The sequence below is a fragment of the Bos taurus genome, chromosome 15 (assembly GCF_002263795.3).
Source record: "Bos taurus isolate L1 Dominette 01449 registration number 42190680 breed Hereford chromosome 15, ARS-UCD2.0, whole genome shotgun sequence".
Taxonomy (NCBI): Eukaryota; Metazoa; Chordata; class Mammalia; order Artiodactyla; family Bovidae; genus Bos; species Bos taurus.
The window spans coordinates 58991776-59017296 of NC_037342.1; the positions used below are offsets into that span (position 1 = coordinate 58991776).

The following is a 25521-nucleotide window of genomic DNA, read 5'->3' on the forward strand; positions in this document are numbered from 1 at the left end:
GTGGGAAGAAAAAAAAAAAGAAAGGGAAACCTGAAAATCTTCCTTCTAAAAAATCTGGTTATGCTCAGTTTGAAGTACCAAATAGGATGTAGGAAATACTAATCCCAAGTGACTGTGGCCTAATCCTAATTTAATAATGCTGCTGCTGCTGCTGCTGCTAAGTCGCTTGAGTCTTGTCCAGCTCTGTGCAACCCCATAGATGGCAGCCCACCAGGCTCCGCCGTCCCTGGGATCCTCCAGGCAAGAACACTGGAGTGGGTTGCCATTTCCTTCTCCAATGCATGAAAGTGAAGTTGCTCAGTCATGTCTGACTCTTCGCGACCCCATGGCCTGCAGCCTACCAGACTCCATCCATGGGATTCTCCAGGCAAGAGTACTGGAGTGGGGTGCCATTGCCTTCTCCAATAATAATGCTAGCTAACACTTTTTGAACTAATACTAGGCACTAAATTATTTTCGGTTATTAACTCAGTCCTCATGACTACCTATAAGGCAAGTACTATTTTTATCCCCATTTTACAGATGAGGAACTAAAAACTCAAAGAGGCTAGATAGGTTGTCTCTTGTCAAGTGGAGCTGGAATTGAAAGCTAGTAATCTCTCTCTGGAGGCTTCCCAGGTAGCTCTAGCAGTAAAGAACCCATCTGCCAGTGCAAGAGATGTAGAAAGATGAAGGTTCTATCCCTGGGTTGGGAAGATTCTCTGGAAGAAGAAATAGAAAACTACCCCAGTATTCTTGCCTAAAACATTCCATGGAGAGAGGAGCCTGGTGTGCTGCAGTCCATGGGGTCACTAAGAGTCAGACGTGGCTGAGCACAGGCACACAGACAATTTCACTCTAGACTCTGTACTCTTATGTACAACACTACTCTAAATCCCTTTCTCATGATAGGGCACAGCATTAATTTTCAGTGGAGAACACTGATAGCTCAATCTTCCAGGATCTCATATACTCATATAGGAAATAGTCATATAAGCAACTCACTCTGTCACCCTATAATAAATCACCCTATAATAAATGATATGGATAACAGAGTCAAAAACAAAAGGATATGGAAATACAGAGAAGGGAGCAACTGATTTTAATGTGCTTTTAGAGGGTTTGGGTAGAAGTTACAGACAAAGAGACCTTTGAATTGAACCTTTTAAGAGGGAGAGTGATGGCTATTTATAGAAAAGACCCTGTCACACAGTAGAAACTTATTAATTACAGAAATGAAAAAAAAATCAATTAACAAATAAATGAAGCAGGTAAGATTTCAGGGAGCTGTGAGGAATAGAAAACGGACAACTCATGGTCCTGTCCCAGGACCCAGCACACTTATAATCCCTGGAATTCTTCATTATCTTGAGATCTTCTATCCTAAATGTGACCTTGAATTAAGTCAGATTCTTTATTTAGAATAACCAAGTCCTCATGGTTTTCCTGATTATGGCAGAATTTTAGACTGCTTCTAGGGTATGAGAGAAGGGAAATGTGTCCTTTTACATCATTACTCCATTTCTTACTGTTTTATACTCTGTATACTTTTGCAAGTGAAAATTAAGTCATGTCTAAGTCATGTCCAACTCTTGTGATCCCATGGACTGAAGCCTGCCAGCCAGGCTGTATATAGGCAGGCTAAATCCCATCTGTCTATGGGATTTCCTAGGCAAGAATACTGGAGTGGGTTGCCATTTCCTTCTCCAGAGGATCTTCCCAGCCCATTGCAGGCAGTCTCCTGCATTGCAGGTGGATTCTTTACGTACTGAGCCAGACTGTTCTTGGTTCCTGGCTAATTTGATTTCTTTCAAGTTCTATACCTAGCTAACTGTGGCTAGCCTTACTTAGTCCTGACCAGCTTCTACTTCATCTTTTATCATTCTGGGCCCAATTTTCTTACTCTTTCATCTTTACTTCACTACCATAGGTATCTTTCATTTTGCATCTTTAACTCTTCACATGGAATATTGCTTTTATCCATTTCCTTGGGAATCTTGGGATACCACCCCACCCCACCAAGGTCCAATTTTTATTACCACCTACTGCCCAAGTCTCAATTTTCCTGATTCTTAATTCCTTACTCTGTCACACTGCTGCTGCTGCTAAGTCACTTCAATTGTGTCCGACTCTGTGCGACCCCATAGATGGCTGTCACTCTGTCACTAATTGGCTGCTATTCAAGACAAGTCAATTTTCACTCTGGTCTGTTTTATTTTCTTACAAAAGATGGGTGTATTAGACCTCCCCCACAATCCCTAATGTGTTATGAAACTATAACAGACATTTTCCTAGCCCACAGTGTGGATACTTCAGAAATACCTTTGAATTATTTCTAAGTTACCTCCCCCCAATTTGATCAGTTTTAAAATTCTGTCCTGATCCTCACTGGTGATTGACTTCTCTCCTTTTCCATACCTATCAAGACCACTGTTTATCCCTTATTTAGATTATTACAATAACCTCCTTAAAGATCTACCAGCATTTATTTTCCTCACTCAAATCCATCTTACACATATTTTGGAGTGTCCATCCAGCCTACATCCTCTTTCCTTGCAATTGCATAGGTCCCTACCAACTCCCAATACCTGATAACAGAAGGGTAAAACCTGTGTAGCTATGTTCATTGATTACCCTTGAAGCAACTGATTATAAAGAGTCATGTAAATTAGATACGTCTCTCAAATTTTGAACCATGAAGACCAGAATCTATAATTATATGGTATTGGGAATGAAGAATTAGGGCCAGATTTGCATCTCTTTCAATCAAGAACAAGGTGAAAGCCGTAATTAGGAGAATTGGGAATCAAGAACAGAGTGAAGAAAATTAATTGCAGAAATAATAGACATCCAGAAAATGGAGATGTTCAGAGATATACACACACAAATCCATGTACAAATGTGTGGAAAGAATGCTTGTCTGTAAGCTTTTCAGTTCTCTTAAGGTCTACTGCTATTCCCTACAGCTGACTTCCTGTGATTCATGAGTGTGAGTGAGTGAGTGAGTGTGAAGTCGCTCAGTCGTGTCCGACTCTTTGCGACCCCATGGACTGTAGCCTACCAGGCTCCTCAGTCCATGGAATTTTCCAGGCAAGAGTACTGAAGTGAGTTGCCATTTCCTTCTCCAGGGGATCTTCCCAACCCAGGGATTGAACTCACGTTTCCCGCTTTGCAGGCAGACGCTTTACTGTCTGAGCTACCAGGGAAGCCCCCTGTGATTCATACATTTCCTTTTAATAATTGTTTTTTATTTTAGTGGACTTTGTCCCATTCTTTAACATCCAGTCAACCCCCTAGGACATCACGGCTTTACTAATCATGTCATTTACTTGTTCAAAAACTTTCAGTGGCTATCCTTTGCTCACGTGTTTAATCCCAAACTCCCAAACTTGATATATTTGGGTCCATTCTGTAGTCTAGAACATTCTTTTCACACCTCTCTAATTATCCTATGTATTCCTGCCTAAATGTTCTGTCCTTTTTCCTCCAAACATGGTTTTTTTCTCCAAAAAATAAAAAGTTCTCCTTCCATCTCCACTGGTTTAAAACCTGTCTACCATTAAAGCCCAACTTAAATGATACTTTATATTTTTCATGATTCCATCCTTGATCGCCCAACTTGGTCTTTGATTTAAACTACTATAGCAGCTTGTTCATCTTTTAACTTCTTCATAACAGTGTGGCGTGACTGGAGAATGCAGGCTTTCAAATCAGAACTACATTCAACCCTGGGTTTTGCTATTTAACAGTTGTATAACTTTGCCAAGTTGTTTAATCTTTCTAGGCCTTAGAGAAATAGGTATTAAGCAAATAATGATGCAAATAAACAAATAATTATAAATTGTATAAGTGTTATGAAGAAAACAGATAGGGTTTAGTGTTAAACTACATGGTTTAGTATAATTGTACAAAGTTTGCAGTTGGTGCTAGTGGTAAAGAACCTGTCTGCCAATGCAGGAGACTTAAGAGTCACAGGTTTGATCCCTGAGTCGGGAAGATCCCCTGGAGGATGGCATGGCAACCCACTCCAGGATTCTTGCCTGGAGAATCCCATGCCAGAGGAGCCAAGAAGACTCAAGTCAATAGAGTCGCAAAGACTGAAGCGACTTAACACACACAAGGCTTACGGAGAGTACAGTAGGGGGCCCTAGCCTGGTTAGGGGTTTTAGGAAGGCTTCCCTGAAGAAGTAGCCTTTACACAAATCTAAAAGAATAAGCAGCCAAGTGACAATTCTAGGAGAAGCATTCTCAAGACAAAGAAACTAAGCAATAACAAAGGCCCTGAGGCCCTGCTGTATCCTTCTCCATCACTAGTATTTTCTCTTCTCCTCTCTGGGGTGTTGCTTCACTCAGTCCCAGTTTTTTGTTTGTTTTTAATTTCATGTTTCATATCACGATTTGTGTTCTATTAGTAAGTTTAATTCTCATTGCCCTATCTCTTTGTGACATTTTATAGCATAATCTCAATAACTGCAAGCGTCAGTTTAGTCTGTCTGTTAGCTATACCGCTCTGGTGGTTGACTAACCTTTGCTGCTAAAACACTAGAATGTGAATAGACTAGGATAAGCACTGCTTTTTTAATTCTAGTATTTTTTTATTCTTTCCTTTTGATGATTTCCCTTTTCTTTTGGTAATTTTTTAAAAGATATAAACTGAAGTAAAAGTCTCTCTCTCAGTCGTGTCCAGCTCTTTGTGACCCCATGAACTGTAGCCTGCCAGGCTCCTCTGTCTGTGGAATTCTTCAGGCAAGAATACTGGAGTGGGTAACAATGCCTTTCTCCAGGGGATCTTCCCAACCCTGGGATTGAACCCAGGTCTTCTCATCACAGGCAGATTCTTTACAATCTGAGCCATCAAGGGAAGCCCTGTGGGATATTGACATCTGAGCAAATAATTCTACATGAGTCTTCAGTACTAATTTTTCTTCCTTTCCTTGTGCCTTAAATGCTGTTGTTTGCTAGGAGTTCAATCCTTCATTCTTTTCTCACTGTACGTGTAATGCTGGACAAACCCGTCCATTTCTACAGACCTGACATCATCCATATGCCCATGTACAGCTCAAATCTCTTCTGAACTCTAGACCCATATTTGTCACTACTGTCTGAACATATCAACTATTTACCCCACAAGCATATGAAGTTCAGCTTTCCAATCTCATCTTGCTTACACTGACCATGCCCTTTTTCTGTTTCTAATGCACCTAATCACATTTACTCAAAAGCCCAAATCAGAACCTTCAAATCAACCTTAATTTGAAGAGAAATGGTGTATCACTAAAACTTCTAAGTTCTGCCTCCTAAAATCATTATGTTCCTTTCTACCCCAATTTCCACTGTTGCTGCTTTATTATATGCCTTTATTATCTTTGCCAGAATATTCACCATAGTCTTCTAACTGGAATCTATACCTTCTGTGTCTCCAGTCCCCACCATCCCAACCTCTACCAGAATTATATTTATAAAATACAAATCTCCTACTATCACACATCTCCTTAAAATCCTTAGTAGGTTCCCTATTATCTGTAGGACAGAACCTAAACTCCTAACATGAAAAACAAGTCTCTTCGTGATCTGGCTTCTGCCTGTTTTTTTTTTAAAGTAATTTCTTCACCACCTTCTCCACTCTGCCTCCCCCTCCATCCCACACCCAATGCACTCTATGTCTACACCAAATTGCTTACCATTCATGGTCCTAGAACTCACTTTATGCTTTCACACTTTTCTCCTTTTGTATGTGATCTTTCTCTGCAAGATATGTTGTTCCTCATTTCTCCTTCCACTCAAAAACAGAAAAAAAAATTGTCTGCTTCTTTCAAGACTAGACATTATTTTGGATCCTTTCGGAACTTTTCTTTTTACTGTCCTCCTGAGGTTGCTTACTTGCCACATGAGCATTTACTTCATTACACTCTGTCTTCCTCATAACCTGCCTGAACTCTTTGAATGTAGAGTAACCGTATCTAAGTTTCCAGAGCAGCCTCAGCACTCATCTTCTGGGAACTGGTTTAAAGGATAAATGAGTGGGTTAGAGGAGGCAGGAACTATTCAGTCAGGTAGATTTGAAGTGACTCTGTCATCTAAATTTGTAAATTTGGGCATTTATTACCTTCTCTGAATTGATGTTTCTTAATCTGAAAATCTCTTCCTGGCTGCTCCGGCAAAGCACAGCTGCTGCTCCTTACTTTGGAAGAGAGGTATTGGGAAGAGATACCCCACATCCAAGGTAAGAGAAACCCAAATAAGATGGTGGGTGTTGCAAGAAGGGATCAGAGGGCAGACACACTAAAATCATAATCACAGAAAACTGGTCAATCTAATCACACTAGGATCACAGCCTTGTCTAACTCAATGAAACTAAGCCATGCCCTGTGGGGCCACCCATGACGGGCAGGTCATGGTGGAGAGGTCTGACAGAATGTGGTCCACTGGAGAAGGGAATGGCAAACCACTTCAGTATTCTTGCCTTGAGAACCCCAAGAACAGTATGAAAAGGCAAAATGATTGGATACTGAAAGAGGAACTCCCCAGGTCGTTAGGTGGCCAATATGCTACTGGAGATCAGTGGAGAAATAACTCCAGAAAGAATGAAGGGATGGAGCCAAAGTGAAAACAATACCCAGTTGTGGATGTGACTGGTGTTAGAAGCAAGGTCCCATGCTGTAAAGAGCAATATTGTATAGGAATGTCAGGTCCATGAATCAAGGCAAATTGGAAGTGGTCAAACAAAAGATGGCAAGAGTGAATGTTGACATTCTAGGAATCAGCAAACTAAAATGGACTGGAATGGGTGAATTTAACTCAGATGACCATTATATCTACTACTGCGGGCAGAAATCCCTCAGAAAAAATGGAGTAGCCATCATGGTCAACAAAAGAGTTTGAAATGCAGTACTTGGATGCAAACTCAAAAATGACAGAATGATCTCTGTTTGTTTCCAAGGCAAACCATTCAGTATCACGGTAATCCAAGTCTATGCCCCAACCAGTAACACTGAAGAAGCTGAAGTTGAACGGTTCTATGAAGACCTGCAAGACCTTTTAGAACTAACACCCCAAAAAGATGTCCTTTTCATTATAGGGGACTGGAATGCAAAGGTAGGAAGTCAAAAAACCCCTGGAGTAACAGGCAAATTTGGCCTTGGAATATGGAATGAAGCAGGGCAAAGACTAATAGAGTTTTGCCAAGAGAATGCACTGGTCATAGCAAACACCCTCTTCCAACAACACAAGAGAAGACTCTACACATGGACATCACCAGATGGTCAACATCAAAATCAGATTGATTATATTCTTTGCTTCCAAAGATGGAGAAGCTCTATACAGTCAGCAAAAACAAGACCAGAAGCTGACTGTGGCTCAGACCATGAACTCCTTATTGCCAAATTCAGACTTAAATTGAAGAAAGTAGGGAAAACCACTAGACCATTCAGGTATGACCTAAATCAAATCCCTTATGATTATACAGTGGAAGTGAGAAGTAGATTTAAGGGCCCAGATCTGATAGATAGAATACCTGATGAACTATGGACTGAGGTTTGTGACCTTGTACAGGAGACAGGGATCAAGACCATCCCCATGGAAAAGAAATGCAAAAAAGCAAAATGGCTGTCTGGGGAGGCCTTACAAATAGCTGTGAAAAGAAGAGAAGTGCAAAGCAAAGGAGAAAAGGAAAGATATAAGCATCTGAATGCAGAGTTCCAAACAATAGCAAGGAGAGATAAGAAAGCCTTCTTCAGCGATCAATGCAAAGAAACAGAGGAAAACAACAGAATGGGAAAGACTAGAGATCTCTTCAAGAAAATTAGAGATACCAAGGGAACATTTCATGCAAAGATGGGCTCGATAAAGGACAGAAATGGTATGGACCTAACAGAAGCACAAGATATTAAGAAGAGGTGGCTAGAATACACAGAACAACTGTACAAAAAAGATCTTCATGACCAAGATAATCACGATGGTATGATCACTCATCTAGAGCCAGACATCCTGGAATGTGAAGTCAAGTGGGCCTTAGAAAGCATCACTACGAACACAGCTAGTGGATGTGATAGAATTCCAGTTGAGCTATTTCTGGATGATGATGCTGTGAAAGTGCTGTACTCAATATGCCAGCAAATTTGGAAAACTTAGCAGTGGCCACAGGACTGGAAAAGGTCAGTTTTCATTCCAATCCCAAAGAAAGGTAATGCCAAAGAATTCTCAATGCTAAGTTGCTTCAGTAGTGTCCGACTCTGTGCAACCCGATAGACGGCAGCCCACCAGGCTCCCTTGTCCCTGGGATTCTCCAGGCGAGAACACTGGAGTGGGTTCCATTTGCACTCATCTCACATACTAGTAAAGTAATGCTCAAAATTCTCCAAGCCAGGCTTCAGCAATACATGAACCGTGAACTTCCAGATGTTCAAGCTGGTTTTAGAAAAGGCAGAGGAACCAGAGATCCAATTGCCAACGTCTGCTGGATCATGGGAAAAGCAAGAGAGTTCCAGAAAAACATCTATTTCTGCTTTATTGACTATGCCAAAGCCTTTGACTGTGTGGATCACAATAAACTGTGGAAAATTCTGAAAGAGATGGGAATACCAGACCACTTGACCTGCCTCTTGAAAAACCTATATGCAGGTCAGAAAGCAACAGTTAGAACTGGACACGGAACAACAGACTGGTTCCAAATAGGAAAAGGAGTATGTCAAGGCTGTATATTGTCACCCTGCTTATTTAACTTCTATGCAGAGTACATCATGAGAAGCACTGGGCTGGAGGAAGCACAAGCTGGAATCAAGATTGCCAGGAGAAATATCAATCACCTCAGATATGCAGATGACACCACCCTTATGGCAGAAAGTGGAGAGGAACTAAAAGGCCCCTTGATGAAAGTGAAAGAGGAGAGTGAAAAAGTTGGCTTAAAGCTCAACATTCAGAAAACAAAGATCATGACATCTGGTCCCATCACTTCATGGGAAATAGATGGGGAAACAGTGGAAACAGCGTCAGACTATTTTTCTGGGCTCCAAAATCACTGCCAATGGTGACTGCAGCCATGAAATTAAAAGACGCTTACTCCTTGGAAGAAAAGTTATGACCAACCTCTGCTGCTGCTGCTGCTAAGTCACTTCAATCGCGTCCGACTCTGTGCAACCCCGTAGGTGGCAGCCCTCCAGGCTCCACCATCCCTGGGATTCTCCAAGCAAGAACACTGGAGTGGGTTGCCATTTCCTCCTCCAATGCATGAAAGTAAAAAGTGAAAGTGAAGTTGATCAGTCATGTCTGACTCCCATAGCATATTAAAAAGCAGAGACATTACTTTGCCAACAAAGGTCCATCTAGTCAAGGCTATGGTTTTTCCTGTGGTCATGTATGGATGTGAGACTTGGACTGTGAAGAAGCCTGAGCGCTGAAGAATTGATGCTTTTGAACTGTGGTGTTGGAGAAGACTCTTGAGAGTCCCTTGGACTGCAAGGAGATCCAACCATTCTGAAGGAGATCAGCCCTGGGTGTTCTTTGGTAAGAATGATGCTGAAGCTGAAACTCCAGTACTTTGGCCACCTCATGCGAAGAGTTGACTCATTGGAAAAGACCCTGCTGCTGGGAGGGATTGGGGGCAGGAGGAGATGAGGTCAACAGAGGATGAGATGGATGGATGGCATCACCAACTCGTTGGACATGAGTTTGGGTAAACTCTGGGAGTTGGCGATGGACAGGGAGGCCTGGCATGCTCCAATTCATAGGGTCGCAAAGAGTCTGATATGACTTAGCGACTGAACTGAACTGAACTGAATCTGAAAATATAAATTATAGCAACTACCTCACAGAATTCTTGGATAACTGAAGCAGACAATATATTTTAAATACCCAATGAAGACTGATCTCTAGTAGACTTTTTTTTTTTTTTACTTTTGTTGAATGAACACATAAAAATGAGTGAGTGAGCAGGTATTGAGTGGTGAAATGCATTTGAGTGAATAGAACAAATGCTGAAAAAATTTTATAATGGATTCACCAGTAGAGATTTCCTACACATGCAGCAGCTGTCTCACTTTTTGAAGGGATGGTTAAGATGTCAGCAGGCAGAGATGTTACAGTCATCAAGCTAGGAACCTGAAGCTTGAGAAGCAGTCTTAGAAAAGACCAAGAGTGGAGAAAGCATCCCTTTTTTCTTGAAAACATTTCCTGCTGTTACTTTACCTTCCCCCTGGCCCTCTTTTCTTCATCACATCAAAGAACTCTAAAGATGGGCTGACTGCCAATTCATTCAGTATGCATGAGAATCTCATTAACCAGGTGACAAGCTGGCCCTGACATAATTAGCTCTAGGCTTGGATTTTAAAGAATGTTATTGTTGTTGTTGTTGTTTAGTCACTAAGTCATGTCTAATTCTTTGCCACCCCATGGGCTGCAGCACACCAGGCTTCCTTGTTCTTCACTGTCTCCCAGAGTTGGCTCAAACTAATGTCCGTTGAGTTGGTGATGGCATCCAACCGTCTCATCATCTGTTGGCCTCTTCTCCTGCCCTCAGTCTTTCCCAGCATCAGGGTCTTTTCCAGTAATTCGTCTCTTTGCTTCAAAGTGTTGGAGCTTTAACATCAGCATCAGTCTTTCCAATGGAGAGAATGTGGTAATTATTAAAAATAATATAAATTATTATTGTTCAGTGAAAATCTCTGATGCCTAATTATTATTATTCAGTGAACTGTTTTAGAGACAGTATCATGGTAATGATTTGAAGGTACTATGTTTTCTTATTTAAAAAAAAAAAAGAATGTTAACATTTATGTAAAGTCCACTGGGAAGCATTAATCTTGAGGCCTATGTGCCTCAGGTACGTATCTCAGAAGTTGAAACAGAATGATAATCTAGCAGGTAGGATATTTACATTGTTGACTTCATCCCTGTGCTCTGTAGATGAACATGGACTTTCATGACAAATTTAAAATAAAAGCCAGGTTGCTTGTCTTGCTATACTGCTTGCATATTTGCATTATTAGTCAGGGTTCACAACTCTTCATTCTGTTGTATCACTGAATAATGGAAAAAGAAATTCATTTTGGAATTGCACAGAAACTCAGATTCAAATTTTAGCCCTGCTGTTTACTAGATGTGTGAAATTGCACAAGTTATATAATCATTCTAATCCTCTCTAAGATAAAGATACTTCCTAATTTATAAGATTATTGTGATGATTAGAAATTATATTTTAAAACTACCTAGAGCAACTTCACTTTCACTTTTCACCTTCATGCATTGGAGAAGGAAATGGCAACCCACTCCAGTATTCTTGCCTGGAGAATCCCAGGGACAGGGGAGCCTGGTGGGTTGCCGTCTGTGGGGTCGCACAGAGTCAGACGTGACTGAAGCGACTTAGCAGCAGCAACAGCCATGTGCTAGAAATATTATAGAATTTGACAAAAACTAATCAATATGAGGAGTTTACTTTTATCTAGTTGTTGATAGAATCTTTTTCACAAATACATGTAAAAATGACTAAAATTCATGGTCACAGAGATAATGTAAAATTTTCTCTAATGTACAGACCTCCTTAAAACTCTGTGCTTCCATTGAGGATGATCCCTGGTCGAGGAATTAAGATCCCACAAGGCAAAAAAAAAAAAAAAAAATTTTTCTCTATTATAAAAACATCCTCATTTATGTCATACAACATTAAGAAATTCACGTGAAAGCTTTAAAAACGTTTAATACTACTCTACTACCACAACATATATATAATTTGGCATATCATCTCTTTGTTTTTATTTATTCTCAAATTTTTTGAGTTGAAATGATTGAAAGTATATAACTTCAGAGTTTATTCACTTAATGTTTTATTATGTTACTTATTTTTATTCTAATATACTAGTCAATAAGAAATACCATAGTTTATTTAATCCTATATTCATTATTAGGTATTTGACTTACTTCCTAGTGGAGGCTATTATTGGAAGCTCTATAGTAAATATTTTTATGCACATTTAAGGGATTCTGGATCAGCAAGGAATATTTCCTTTCTAGGCTAAATCCCCTAAGTGAGATTAATGGCATCAACACACACACACACACACACACACACACACACACACCTTGAGTCCTTGAAGCATTGTTTTTCAAAATGAACATACATCCTTCTAGAAATCAGTAGCCTTCACTGGACATTATCCAAAGCACTGCTCCTGGAACAATTTGGTAGGCTAAAGCAGGCAGAAAATAAAAGTTTGGGTCAGGGGCTGAGTTCAGTATTAAATTTTGATATGGTAGGGGAAAAAAGCAGATACTTACAATCTATGTTTTAACTAAAATCTATGTGCTATAGGACTTTGGAGAAATTGGCCATCTATTTTTTAATTCAGTAAGATAGTCTATTAGTCTTTCAATAAGCCTGTTATGAGAAAAATGAAGAAAACATAATCCCTGCCTTCTGGAAGTAACACATAATCCTGACATACTTTGGAAGCTTATATTTCATTGGGAGCGATAAAATTTTTTTTTTTTAATAATTGCAACACAGTTGAGAAGTGTTCCGTTGCAGGTTAAGTATGCTACAGGAGGGCGAGCAACTTTATGTTGGAGCCTGAGGATTAATTATGTGTATATACTGACCTCACAAGAAAAAGAGGACATTGTCAAATATCTTTTCCTGCCACCATCTCCCAAGTCTGGGAAATGTGTCCAGCCCAACTCAGAGTAGTACTGCTTGCCCTATAGACTACTCCTAAAGGTTCAAATGAAGAATCTTATTATGGGTCTTTAATATGCTAGAACTCCTGTGTAGACTTCTGCTTCGTGTTTACAGGATCTGGCAAATAGTCCTCAACCCTGGCTTGAAGATACAATAAGTAAATTTGATATGGACTATCTAAGTAAATGATAGGAATCATGATTCAGTTTAAGTTATCCCATCTGTGCTAAGCATCTTAAGACATAGATAGGATAGAATTAGTTTTATTGAAAAATAATGTGTGAAAATATCCATCCTTTAATTTGATATTCTTTTTTAAAATTTTTTATTGGAGGCTAATTGCCTTACAATATTGTGCTGGATTCTGTCATACATCAACATGAATCAGCCACAGGTATGCATATGTTTCTTCCTTCTTGAACCTCCCTCCCATCTCTTACCCCATCCCACCCCTCTAGGCTGTCACAGAGCACTGGGTTGAGCTCCCTGTCACACAGCAAATTCCCACTGGCTATCTATTTTGCATATGGTAATGTATATGTTTCCATGCTGCTCTCTCAATTCATCCCACCCTCTCCTTCTCCTACTGTGTCTGCAAGTCTGTTCTCTATGTCTGCGTCTCAAGCAATTGATATTCTTTTATATTAATTCTGAGCCATCTCCTTTATTTCATCTCAGTGGGTAATGTTCCTTGTTACCTTTTTTGTTCAAGCCTATAACTGTTTTTCCCAATTGTATGAGGATTTGTAAGATTCCACCACCCCTAGTGAGATCATGTTGTCATCAGACTTAACCTAGTAGGAGTTGGGGATTAGATGAGCCTCTGCAGAAGTTTCAAAAGAACCTCACTGAGTAAAGCCAATTTTATCCAGAACCACTGAGGTTCACAGATTTTAATTAACAATTTCAAATTTGTAATATTACTTAAATTTCAGATGAGTGAGAATTTAACACTATATTAAAGGAGCCCAGGCAAAAGGACACGAGTTGCGTCACAGAGACTTATTAAATGTGATGGAAATTCAACAGACGAATGCTGGCAAACAGGTGCAAGAGCTGAATTAATTTCCAAACCCTACCACTCAGGGGGAATTGCAATGCATCACGTTGACAACCACAGCACATTGTTAATTTCATTCACAAGTTTAAAAATCTCAATACATTTGAACATGTGAATGTATCAAATTTTAAAAAGTATAAGTAGCATAAGGGTATCCCAGAACTACAAATGATAATTTTTCTCTAGGACCTCAAGTCATTTAGCCAGAAGCATAGTGTTTTTTATGAATGAAATCTATCTTACCACTTCCACATACAAATTGTGTTCTATTATTATATGTCGTGCAGCCTGTTACTAAGCAAGGTTTTCTCTTACTTTTAATATGAAATTCCTTGTGAGTCAGAGGAAGACTGAATATTCACTGCTGTAGTTTCCAATGTCTGCTGTCATGCATAAAGGGGATTTTTAACAACGCTTCTGGTGGTGCTAAGTGGTGATATTCCTGGAGTTAAAGAAAAAATGTAACAAACCAAAACTAGATAAATGCAAAGGCTGATTTGGTGATATTATTAAAGGTGGTAAGTAGTAAGCTAAAAACCCAGTATCCTCAATATGTTTTCACCAAGAATTTGCCTACTTTGGAGTCACTGGTATATTTGAGCCTTTGATAGAAACCCTGGAGTATTTCCACATAAATCTGCATGCATACACAACATATTACAAAGATTTCAGGGATTTTATGAATGTCTACCGTCAGCATACCATTTATGGTACATCTTGATCTTTGGGACTGGAAGAATATCTCTTATTTAGTGGATTTTCCCCTTTGCCACCTACCATACACCAGGCCCTAAGCCTGGGCTTGGGGATATAAGGAAAATACAAAAAGTTTTTGGACTTTTTACAACCTAGAAGGGGTTAATAGGCAAATAGCATAGAGTAATAAATAGTTTGATAAAAATATATATTAAAAGGTCACTGCAAAAACTTTCTGGAGAAGATTGCACTTTAGTGAGTATTAAGGATGAATAGACATAAGCTGTGGGCTTCCCAGGTGGCTCAGTGGTAGACAATCCACTTGCCAGTGCAGGAGACGCAGGTTCGATCCCTGGGTCAGAAAGATCCCCTGGTGAAGGAAATGGCTAACCCATTCCAGTATTCTTGCCTGAGAAATCCCATAGACAGAGGAGCCTGACGGGCTACAGTCTGTGGGGTTGCAAAAAGTCAGACACAACTGAGCGACTGAGCATACACATGCACAGACATAAACTGTAAGAAGAGGGAAAGGTCAGTCTAGGCTGAGAATGAGAGCAAGGAGCGCTACCTTGTCACTGCTAAAATTGTGCATTTACAAGAAATGCATAATAACAAATGTATGGGAAAATCTTTCAGTCTTCTTTCACCATTTCTCAAGAAGCTTTAAAGAAAAAAAAAAAATAAAGGATCTTTGTTTAATTCCCCAAAATTTTAGCCACCTGAGCCCTTTATTCCTAATTATACACAAGCTTGTCCACCCTCATTTTGCTTAGCTGAAAAATTTTAAGCATTCATTTTTCGAACATAAAGGCAACTATAAAGGGCCCCCTTCCAGCAGGTGAGTCGGGAAAAGCCCAGTATGTACTTCATTGGATGAGTCTAGATTCTTAATCAAAAATGTGTAATCAGTACCTGCCCCAAAGTCTTTTGATAATGGCAGCAGTAGCAACTGTTTCTTTTTTAAACCCACTATCAAGAAAGCTGATGAAAACAGACAAATGCACAGTCTAATAACCTAAGCTAACAATATATTATTTTCAATGGAACAAAAAGGACAAAAGCCAAAGGTATTCATTACCGTTCCCAGGGTAAGAAACCAGGGCAGTCGCTGCCTTTGCCAGATGCGCAGTCTTCAGTCTTCACAATGCACATCTCCCCAAGGGAAATGTGGAGAGAAAGCCAAACTCTTGCAACTTGATGCAAAGTGATTTGGGTTCCATTACAACATCTCTCAGTAAAAGGCTATTCAGGCTTAGAGTAAAGAGTCCACACTTATTTTCTCCCAGAAAATGAGGTTGTTATATAAAACACCAGACATGGAATCAGAGCTTCTGGAAATCACTCTAAACCATGTGATTTAATCTTAACTTCCTTAAAGGCTTATCAGGAAAAAGGAGATGAGATGGTTTAGTTATATACAGTCTTAAAATTGCTACCTTGTTTGGGGCACACTTCAAAACTCAAGAACATTTTAAATAAATTTTAAAAATTACATATATAATAAAATAAAGGGTGTTTTATTTTTCTTTTTAGATGAATTAATGCTAATCTGGGTTTTTCAGAATGTGTTTCTTAGATGAACTAGCCAGAAATGTTATGCCTTTCTTCTGGGCAAGTTAGATTCATTTTGTATTACAAAAAAGGAGTGTTGGAGTGGACTTCTTGTTAAAAAAGACCTGAGTTCTCATTTGACTCTTGTGAACTTGGAAAGATACATATAACTCCTTTGTCTTTCACCTTTAAATGGAAATATGGATATTTCTTACCTCTCAGAATTATTATAGGAATTTAACAGCATACTTAAGATATTTAGAAAGGATTAACACAAAACCTATTTTCAGTATTTTCCCAAGTGTGTTACCCAGCAAAGGAGTTCTGTGGAATAGATGTGCTTAGTCATTCAGTTGTGTCCAGCTCTTTGTGACCCCATGGACTGTAGCCTGCCAGGCTCCTTCGTTCATAAGAATTCTCCAGGCAAGAATACTGGAGTGGATTGCCATGCCCTCTTCCGGGGGTTCTTTCTAACCCAGGGATTGGACCCTGGTCTCCCACATTGCAGGCAGATTCTTTGCCATCTGAGCCAGTAGGGAAGCCCATGGAATAATAGTTGTTATTAAAAATTAAGAGTTGTTTCAAAAAGTTTGGACATCCTAGGTAAACAAAGTTATATGGTTACCTTCAGAGCTTTACAACGCTAATGGGTATTGTGGATCTCCAAGAAAAGAGTATAACATGCTGGGTTTCTTAGACTTGTGAGACAATAGACACCTTGGTGTTTGGTTGGGGATGCAAATGCTACAGTTTATATTACTATTCCCCAGAACAGCAGTTTGAAAAATGAGAGTCAAGGTCCTCCTCCCACTCCCTCCCTCTCCCCCTCCTCTACCACCTCCTTTATCTTTGAGTAACTATGCTTAAGAAAGCAGATAACTTGTACAGAAAAATGTTCCATGAGAACTATTAATAGGGCAGTAATAAAAAAAGAACAGAGGAAAAAAATAATGCACTTAGAATGCCATAATATAAGTTAACTTAGAAGTGCACCATTAATTTTTACAGAAGGAAAATTTTAACTTCATTCCAAATGCCAAATGTTTTAGTCTAATGCCTAAATCCAATAAGCATTACTCAGATGCTTCAGGGGTTTTCAACAGCCCTCTATCCCACCTATTCTGCTATTAGTTCAGGATGAAAGTAAAATTAGTTTGGAACCTCAAATTAACATATCAAATCCTCTCATCACTCCATTTTACAACTGAGAAGAATAAATAAATGTGTGAAGTCACTTTCACATTCATAAAGTGACTACTTTATACCAAGTACGCACTAGGTGCTCCTGAGTATTTTCTTTACTTTTAGAATAACCCTGTGAAAAGTGTTACCATCTCCTCTTCTAATGGAGAAACAAACTCAGAAGTTGTGTTATTGCCCCACATCAAACAGTCATAAAAATGTAAAATATCTGATCACTGAACCTAGTTTTTCCTTTCTCAAGTTTAGCACTATTTCTATTACATCATGTCATCTTCGTATAATATCATTTCTAATGCTTTTCCATAGGCATTATTAAAATGTGTATGTGTAAACACACTACTTACAAACAGCCTGGCCATGACTTAGGTAAAGACAACTATTTAACTTTAATGAAGGACATATAAAATATTAATGGAAATACTATGTTCCATAGATGGATTGTTTGATATGATAATGTAAATTTTATCCAAATCAATTTAGAAATTTACTGTAATTCCAAGCAAAGTGTTTATCACTATATGCTTTATTATTTCTAAATTTAATTGGGAATAATGAGTGAAAATACCAATAAAATTTTTGAAAAGAAAGATAGTGGAATGGAGAAGAGGGACTTACTCCACCTGAAAGCCCAATATCCTGGAAAATTTTAAAAAGTAGTAATAATCTGATATTAGCAGAAAAATAGAGAATATATCAGTGTAAGACAATTGAGAATCCAGAGGCAGATCTATTTGTATCTAAAAATGTAGTATTTGATCAAAGCAGTACTTCAAATGAGTAAGGAAATAATATGCTATTTCAGGGCTATTAGCTATATAGTTTTTAAAAAATAAAGTTAGATCTCTTCTTCATATTATACTAAAACGTCAACTTCTTGTGTATCAAATACTTAGATGAAGAAAGAAAACCAGAAAAACACAGCTGATTATAGCTATAATCTTGGAGTAAGAAAAGCCTTCCTAAACTTGACAGAATCTAAAAGACATGAAGAAAAGTCTATAGAAAAAAAATCCATAAACTGTAAAGACAGTCATAATCCAGGAACATTCTTTGCAACTAAATAGAGAGGCAAAGGGTTAATGTCATTATTTTATAAGCAGTTCTTCCAAATCAGTAACGAAAAAAGCAACATCACATTAAGATGTTCACAGACTTCATAGTGAAAATCAAATGGTCATTAGATTTGAGAAGATTCCTACTTCTACTAATAGCCAAAGAAATGCAAATTAAAACAGCTATAAGGTATCATTTGCCTACTATTAGACTGGTCAAGGTTACAAAAAGTGATAGTGTCTAGTACTAATTGAGGACTTGAGGAGCAAGACTCTCACAAATACTATTGGTGGAAGTAAATTGACACAATCTATTGATATTTAGACAGTAAATTTAGAAGTATTTATTCAAATTTAGATGGGCATAAACAGTTTTTGACCTAACTAACACGAATTCTACAGGCATACTATCACAAGTTCACATTTAGTTAGTTACAAGTATTTTTCACTCATCTCACAGGCTAGCAAAGTAATGCTCAAAATTCTCCAAGCCAGGCTTCAGCAATACATGAACTGGTCATGTATAGCTAATAGTCCAAATGGTCAAGCTGGATTTAGAAAAGGCAGAAGAAGAACCAGATATCAAATTGCCAACATCCGCTGGATCATTGAAAAAGCAAGAGAGTTCCAGAAAAACATCTGTTTCTGCTTTATTGACTATGCCAAAGCCTTTGACTGTGTGGATCACAATAAACTGTGGAAAATTCTGAAAGAGATGGGAATACCAGACGACCTGACTTGCCTCTTGAGAAACCTGTATGCAGGTCAGGAAGCAACAGTTAGAACTGGACATGGAACAATAGACTGATTCCAAATAGGAAAAGGAGTATGTCAATGATGTATATGGTCACCCTGCTTATTTAACTTATATGAAGAGTACATCATGAGAAACGCTGGGCTGAATGAAGCACAAGCTGGAATCAAGATTGCTGGGAGAAATATCAATAAAACTCAGATATGCGAAGAACTAAAGAGCCTCTTGATGAAAATGAAAGAGGAGAGTGAAAAAGTTGGCTTAAAACTCAACATTCAGAAAATGAAGATCATGGCATCTGGTCCCATCACTTCATGGGAAATAGATGGGGAAACAGTGGCTGACTTTATTTTCTTGGGCTCCAAAATCACTGCAGATGGTGACTGCAACCATGAAATTTGAAGACACTTACTCCTTGGAAGGAAAGTTATGACTAACCTAGACAGCATATTAAAAAGCAGAGACATTACTTTGCCAACAAAGGTTCGTCTAGTCAAGGCTATGGTTTTTCCAGTGGTCATGTATGGATGTGAGAGTTGGACTATAAAGAAAACTGAGTGCCAAAGAATTGATGCTTTTGAACTGTGGTGTTGGAGAAGACTCTTGAGAGTCCCTTGGACTGCAAGGAGATCCAACCCGTTCATCCTAAAAGAGATCAGTCCTGGGTGTTCACTGAAAGGACTGATGTTGAAGCTGAAATTCCAATATTTTAGCCACCTGATATGAAGAGCTGACTTATTTGAAAAGACCCTGATGCTGGGAAAGATTGAGGGCAGGAGGAGAAGGGGAAGACAGAGGATGAGATGGTTGGATGACATCACCGACTCAACGGACATGAGTTTGGGTAAACTCCGGGATTGGTGATGGACAGGAGGCCTGGTGTGCTTCAGTCCCTGGGGGTCACAAAGAGTTGGACAAGACTGAGCGACTGAAATGAACTGAAGTATTTTCCCCAGATCATGATTGCCTTTTTACTTTGTAGTTTTTCTGCTATATAGAATTTTTGAATGTGCAGCTCACATGTTTACTGCAGCATTTGTGTGTGTGTGTGTGATAGTAAAAACAGAAAACATCCCAAATATTCCTGCTGTGCTGGCAATTTGAGCTCTACCAGTGTAGAGATTGCCTCTGTCTTAATTACCATTCCCAGTTAGGTACTGTTCTTGACAGTACAAGCATTTGTTAAATGAACAGACAAAATGGACCATAATGTGTCTAGGCAACTGAAATTATTTTTAAAAGCAAGGCAGGTAAACAGACACTTGCACATACTGTATAGATCATTCTCTTTTTATAAATATACATTTATATACAAAGTGTCATGAATCTATTAAAGAACGTTAGAAAGTATACATTTTGATTGCTTCTTGTATGGAATTTGAGTAGTGACATTAACATTTTACTTCATATACAACACGATATATTTTTTGCTTTTGTTTTTGTTCTCTAACAATGACTGTGTTTATAACTTCAAAGTGTAAATTCAACCATTCTTTCAATCTACTAACTGTTTTTGGTGTAAAAGATTATAGCAGTAAACAAAGTCTCTGTTTTTACTGAGTATATATTTTAATGGAGGAAAACAGATGGTAAATAAATATTTATCCCTGATATTTTGAAAAAAATAATAAAACCATATAAGAGGACTCCAGTGACAAGGTGCTATTTTCCTTCTTTTCTAATGCTGCAATGTTTAAGAGACCTGAATAAAGTAGGGAGCTACCCATCCAGGTATATGTTGGCAGACAGATATTCTTGGTACAGGTCAAAGGACCCAGTCTGCAACACTCCATGGATTAGTTAAGAGTACAGAGTTTGGAAAAATGGGGGTGATGAGAAGCAGAAGTTGTATATGACATAGAAACATTTGGCCACAGTAAGAATTTCAGTTCCCATTTCATGTGATAGAAAGACCCTGAAAGTGTTGAACTGTGGAATGACATTGAATTTTTGTATGCACAAGATCTGCTGGTAACTGTGTGGAAAAGATGATGATGGCTGGCACTAGGGTGAGTGCAGTGGAATTGATGTGAAACGGTGGGGTTATGGATGCATTCCAGGTAAAGATAAAAAGCTACCAGAAGATGCTGATATGAGAAGAAGAAAAGAAAAGGATATGAAACTGTCAGGAATTTAAAGTACCACTGCAAACAAACCTGATCTGGAATGTGAGAATAAGTACCTCTAATGAGGCAGAACACTTCAACCATTTTCTTGAATAGCTAGGGTCAATCTCTTATGGTATGAATTTTCCCTATTTAACATGAGAGATGTAAGTGTCAAATAGTGTCTAGAAGTATACTGAAATTAGAATTTGTTATCCCTTAGTGGATTTAATGTTCATTTACTCTTAAATATACATTTTTTTAAGTGTTCAGTTCAGTAGAGTTCAGTCACACAGTCGTGTCTGACTCTTTGTGACCCCATGGATGGCAGCATGCCAGGCCTCCCTGTCCGTCGCCAACTCCCAGAATTTACTCAAACTCATGTCCGTTGAGTCGGTGATACCATCCAACCATCTCATCCTCTGTTATCCCCTTCTCCTCCTGCCTTCAATCTTTCCCAGCATCGGGGTCTTTTCCAATGAGTCAACTTTTCACATCAGGTGGCCAAAGTATTGGAGTTTCAGCTTCAGCATCAGTCCTTCCATTGAATATTCAGGACTGATTTCCTTTAGGATGGACTGGTTGGATCTCCTTGCAGTATAAGGGAACCTCAAGAGTCTTTTCTTCCAACCCCACAGTTCAAAAGCATCAGTTCTTCAGCACTCAGCTTTCTTTATAGTCCAACTCTCATGTCCATACATGACTACTGGAAAAACTGTAGCCTTGACTAGATGAACCTTTGTTGGCCAAGTAATGTCTCTGCTTTTTAATAGGCTGTCTAGGTTGATCTCTTTTAATTTCATGGTTGCAGTCACCATCTGCAGTGATTTTGGAGCCCAAGAAAATAAAGTCTGTCATTGTTTCCACTGTTTCCCCATCTATTTGCCATGAAGTGATGGGACCAGTCCATTCTAAAGGAGATCAGTCCTGGGTGTTCTTTGGAAGGACTGATGCTAAAGCTGAAACTCCAGTACTTTGGCCACCTCATGTGAAGAGTTGACTCATTGGAAAAGACTCTGATGCTGGGAGGGATTGGGGGCAGGAGGAGAAGGGGACAACAGAGGATAAGATGGCTGGATGGCATCACTGACTCGATGGACATGAGTTTGGGTGAACTCCAGGAGTTGGTGATGGACAGGGAGGCCTGACGTGATGCAGTTCATGGGGTTGCAAAGAGTCGGACACAACTGAGCTACTGAACTGAACTGAACTGAACTGGTGGGACCAGATGCCATGATCTTAGTTTTCTGAATGTTGGGCTTTAAGCCAACTTTTTCACTCTCCTCTTTCACTTTCATCAAGAGGCTCTTTAGTTCTTCTTCACTTTGTGCCATAAGGGTGGTGTCATCTGCATATCTGAGGTTATTGATATTTCTCCTGGCAATCTTAATTCCAGCTTGTGCTTCATCCAGCCCAGCGTTTCTCATAATGTGCTCTACATATAAATTAAATAAGCAGGGTGGCAATATACAGCATTGACATACTCTTTACCCTATTTGGAACCAGTCTGTTATTCCATGTCCAGTTCTAACTGTTGCTTCCTGATCTGCATCCAGATTTCTCAAGAGGCAGGTCAGGTGGTCTGGTATTTCCATCTCTTTAAGAATTTTCCAGATTTTGTTGTGGTCCACCCGATCAAAGGCTTTGACATAGTCAATAAAGCAGAAGTATATATTTTTCTGGAACTCTCTTGCTTTTTTGATGATCCAACGGACGTTGGCAGTTTGATCTCTGGTTCCTGTGCCTTTTCTAAATCCAGGTTGAACATCTGGAACTTGGTATTGAACGTATATTAGTTTTCAATTTCCTTTTGTAGTCTGTTTTATTGACATAATTTTGCTGTTTTAAAGTATTAGGAGGAAAACCGTTCTGCTCTTTTGAAAAATTGAGAAAACTTGTGGTTTAGGATTTCAAAGATGTTAAGTGAGATAAAGTTAACTTAAAATCTCAGTAATATTTATGCATTAATCTTTGGGGGAAGTCTTGAACTTAAACTATGGGAGAGTTAAATGAAAATTTTCAAGTAAATTTGCAAATATTAACAAGATATTCTCATGTCTTATATTAATCTGTAAAAGAAAATATGCAAAAATAAAGTTCACTTTGCATAGTTGCTCATTTCAGATAATAAGGGTTTTCATGTTTGCGGGGCCTCAGTTTCAAATTATTTGCAAGTGATCCACTGCATGTGCAAATAATATTAAGGACATTCCCAGTCTGTATCAGATATCATTAAATACATGCATGCAGTTGTATTCAGACAATGAAATTTTTAGCAAATGTAAGAGTTCAGTTGTTCCATTAAAATCATAATTTAGTACCCACAATCACATTTGGCCAAAAAGTGGGATATAGAATGGGATTTGTTTCATGACATTATTAAAATTCTATTCATAATGTTTTCTCTGGGAATATTATGTTCTTTATTTAGTCACTTATTGATGTGACTGAATATTATACTCTTTGTTTATTCATCCAGTGATGTGAATAAAACTGTTTGTAGTTATGGTCCTAGATTTTTATTCATTTGCCCATATTTTTTGTTCATTATCTATTCATTATCTTTTTAACAAACATTTACTGAGTGTTTACTATAGCAGTTTTTCATCTTGGCTGCAAATCAAAATCCTCTTTGAAGCTTTTGTAAAGTACTGATTCCTGTGTAATAAACCCCTGAAACTGATTCAATAGGTGTGGACTGCAGCCAGGCATCTTTATTTTTTCAAAAGCTCCACAGGTGACTCTGACGTACAGTCAGGATTAACAATCATAAGTGTCTGTTAAGCAGGAGGAATATAAGAGTTAACATGAAATAATTCCTGTTCACAAGGAGACTGGAGTAGAGTAAGACAGACAAGTAAACTAGTTATTACAGGAGTGTGATAAGTGCTCCACGAAGGGTAAGCACACCTCTTCCAATTTAGAACTAACATACAGTGGCTTGGTGTTAAGGGAATCCATTGATGGACTATAAAATAGAAAAGGAGATTTTCTCTCAGTACCAAACCAAATGACCCAGATTGTGCTTGAGTCCATATTTTCTGTCTTACCTGCTCTATGCCTTAATCAAATGAATTAGCCATACAAGACTCTGTGATTAAACTCAGGAAATGGAAAAACAGAGAGACCAGTTTCTATTTCTGATAACAGGATATGGGAGATGAGAAAGCAGTGGAGAAGGATTGCAAAACAGCCAGCTCCTCAGAGTTAGGGAGCAGGTATCACTAATATTTTTCTTCCTATGGCCTAAATTAGAGTCCAGCTCATAGGTAGACCTTGGTTCTAATATAGTTTTTGAATCTTTTTTCCTGATTATTTGTAGGCAACTGTTCCTACCTAGTATAGACTAGCATACTTAAGAGGACTCTGTAGCAGAGTTACTCTCTGACTAGTGATTCTCACAAGGAAATCATTTTTGCTACCTCAGAAGCACAGGACATTTACTGATTGTCCTTTAACTTTCCAATTCAGACAAAGATCTTGTTTAATTCTTGATAGTAGGACTGTCTTTTCTTATATTTTTGTCTGTCTGTAACATTAACAGTTGATGTTTTGTTTTTACTGTTTTAATTTCCATTACCATATCTTATTTCATACACTTTTGTTTCTTTCTTATTTCATTTTACACAATCTTTATCGTCAGCCTCTCTTCTGATAATTACAGACACAAAAGTGCCAGTATAAAGGAAGAGAGGATATAGTGTCTTTGATCCCCAGAGCAGCACTAAAAAGCTCCACAAAACCACACATTGTCCATTGCAGTCCCTTGTCATCTCCCTAAAAATGCAACTTGGGGAGGCTGACAGGACCACTCCTAGAAATCCTACTCAGGAAACCCAGTGGACATAGTCCAGGTTAGAATTCCCTAAGCAGAAGTAAATGCCAGAAGGAAAGCTTCATGAAATCTGGTTATCCTATTATCTTCAGGATCATCCATTCCTAAATATAAATGAAAGCTCTTATTTTCTTTCTCCATTATCTGATAGTGACAAGGCCTAATTAAACCTTATAAAGACAAGCTTATCTGGTTACATTGGTGTTAATTTGTGAGCTCCAGAGTCATATGTAGGGTGAATGAACTTAATGTGAACATGAATTATATAAACTTGAGGTTGCATAATATAAAGTATTAATAAAGTCACTTTATCTGAATACTTTGAAATAAAAACAGGTTTCTTCAATTAAAATAATTAGTCAGGAATCTTGTAGTTCTATATCTAGCTGGCTACATGAATTGTAAACTATAATTATGATACAGGAAGGTGCCATTTTAGCTGGTAAACAAAAATGCCTACCATATTTTTTCATATCAAATGAACCAATGCTGTTGTTTATGTAGAATTTCTATGGAGATTTGGGGGCTCCCCTCATAGCTCAGTTGGTAAAGAATCCACCTGCAATGCAGGAGACTCTGGTTTGATTCCTGGGTCAGGAAGATTCCCTGGAGAAGGGAA

The 25521-nt window shown here is 38.6% G+C and overlaps 1 protein-coding gene across 12 annotated transcripts in view; it reads left to right on the plus strand.

The window, feature by feature from the left end:
* The window catches only part of METTL15 (methyltransferase like 15), a 370583-nt gene that overhangs the window by 185382 nt on the left and 159680 nt on the right, over nucleotides 1–25521 (plus strand). Inside the window, exon 6 of one of the 12 annotated variants that reach the window (XM_059874793.1) lies at nucleotides 6148–6275. The exons of the other annotated variants lie outside the window; for them this stretch is intronic. Coding sequence (XP_059730776.1) covers nucleotides 6148–6206 — 59 coding nt within the window. The 3' untranslated portion in view covers nucleotides 6207–6275. Of the gene's footprint in view, nucleotides 1–6147; nucleotides 6276–25521 lie in introns of those variants that run through there. 12 annotated transcript variants of the gene reach the window in all.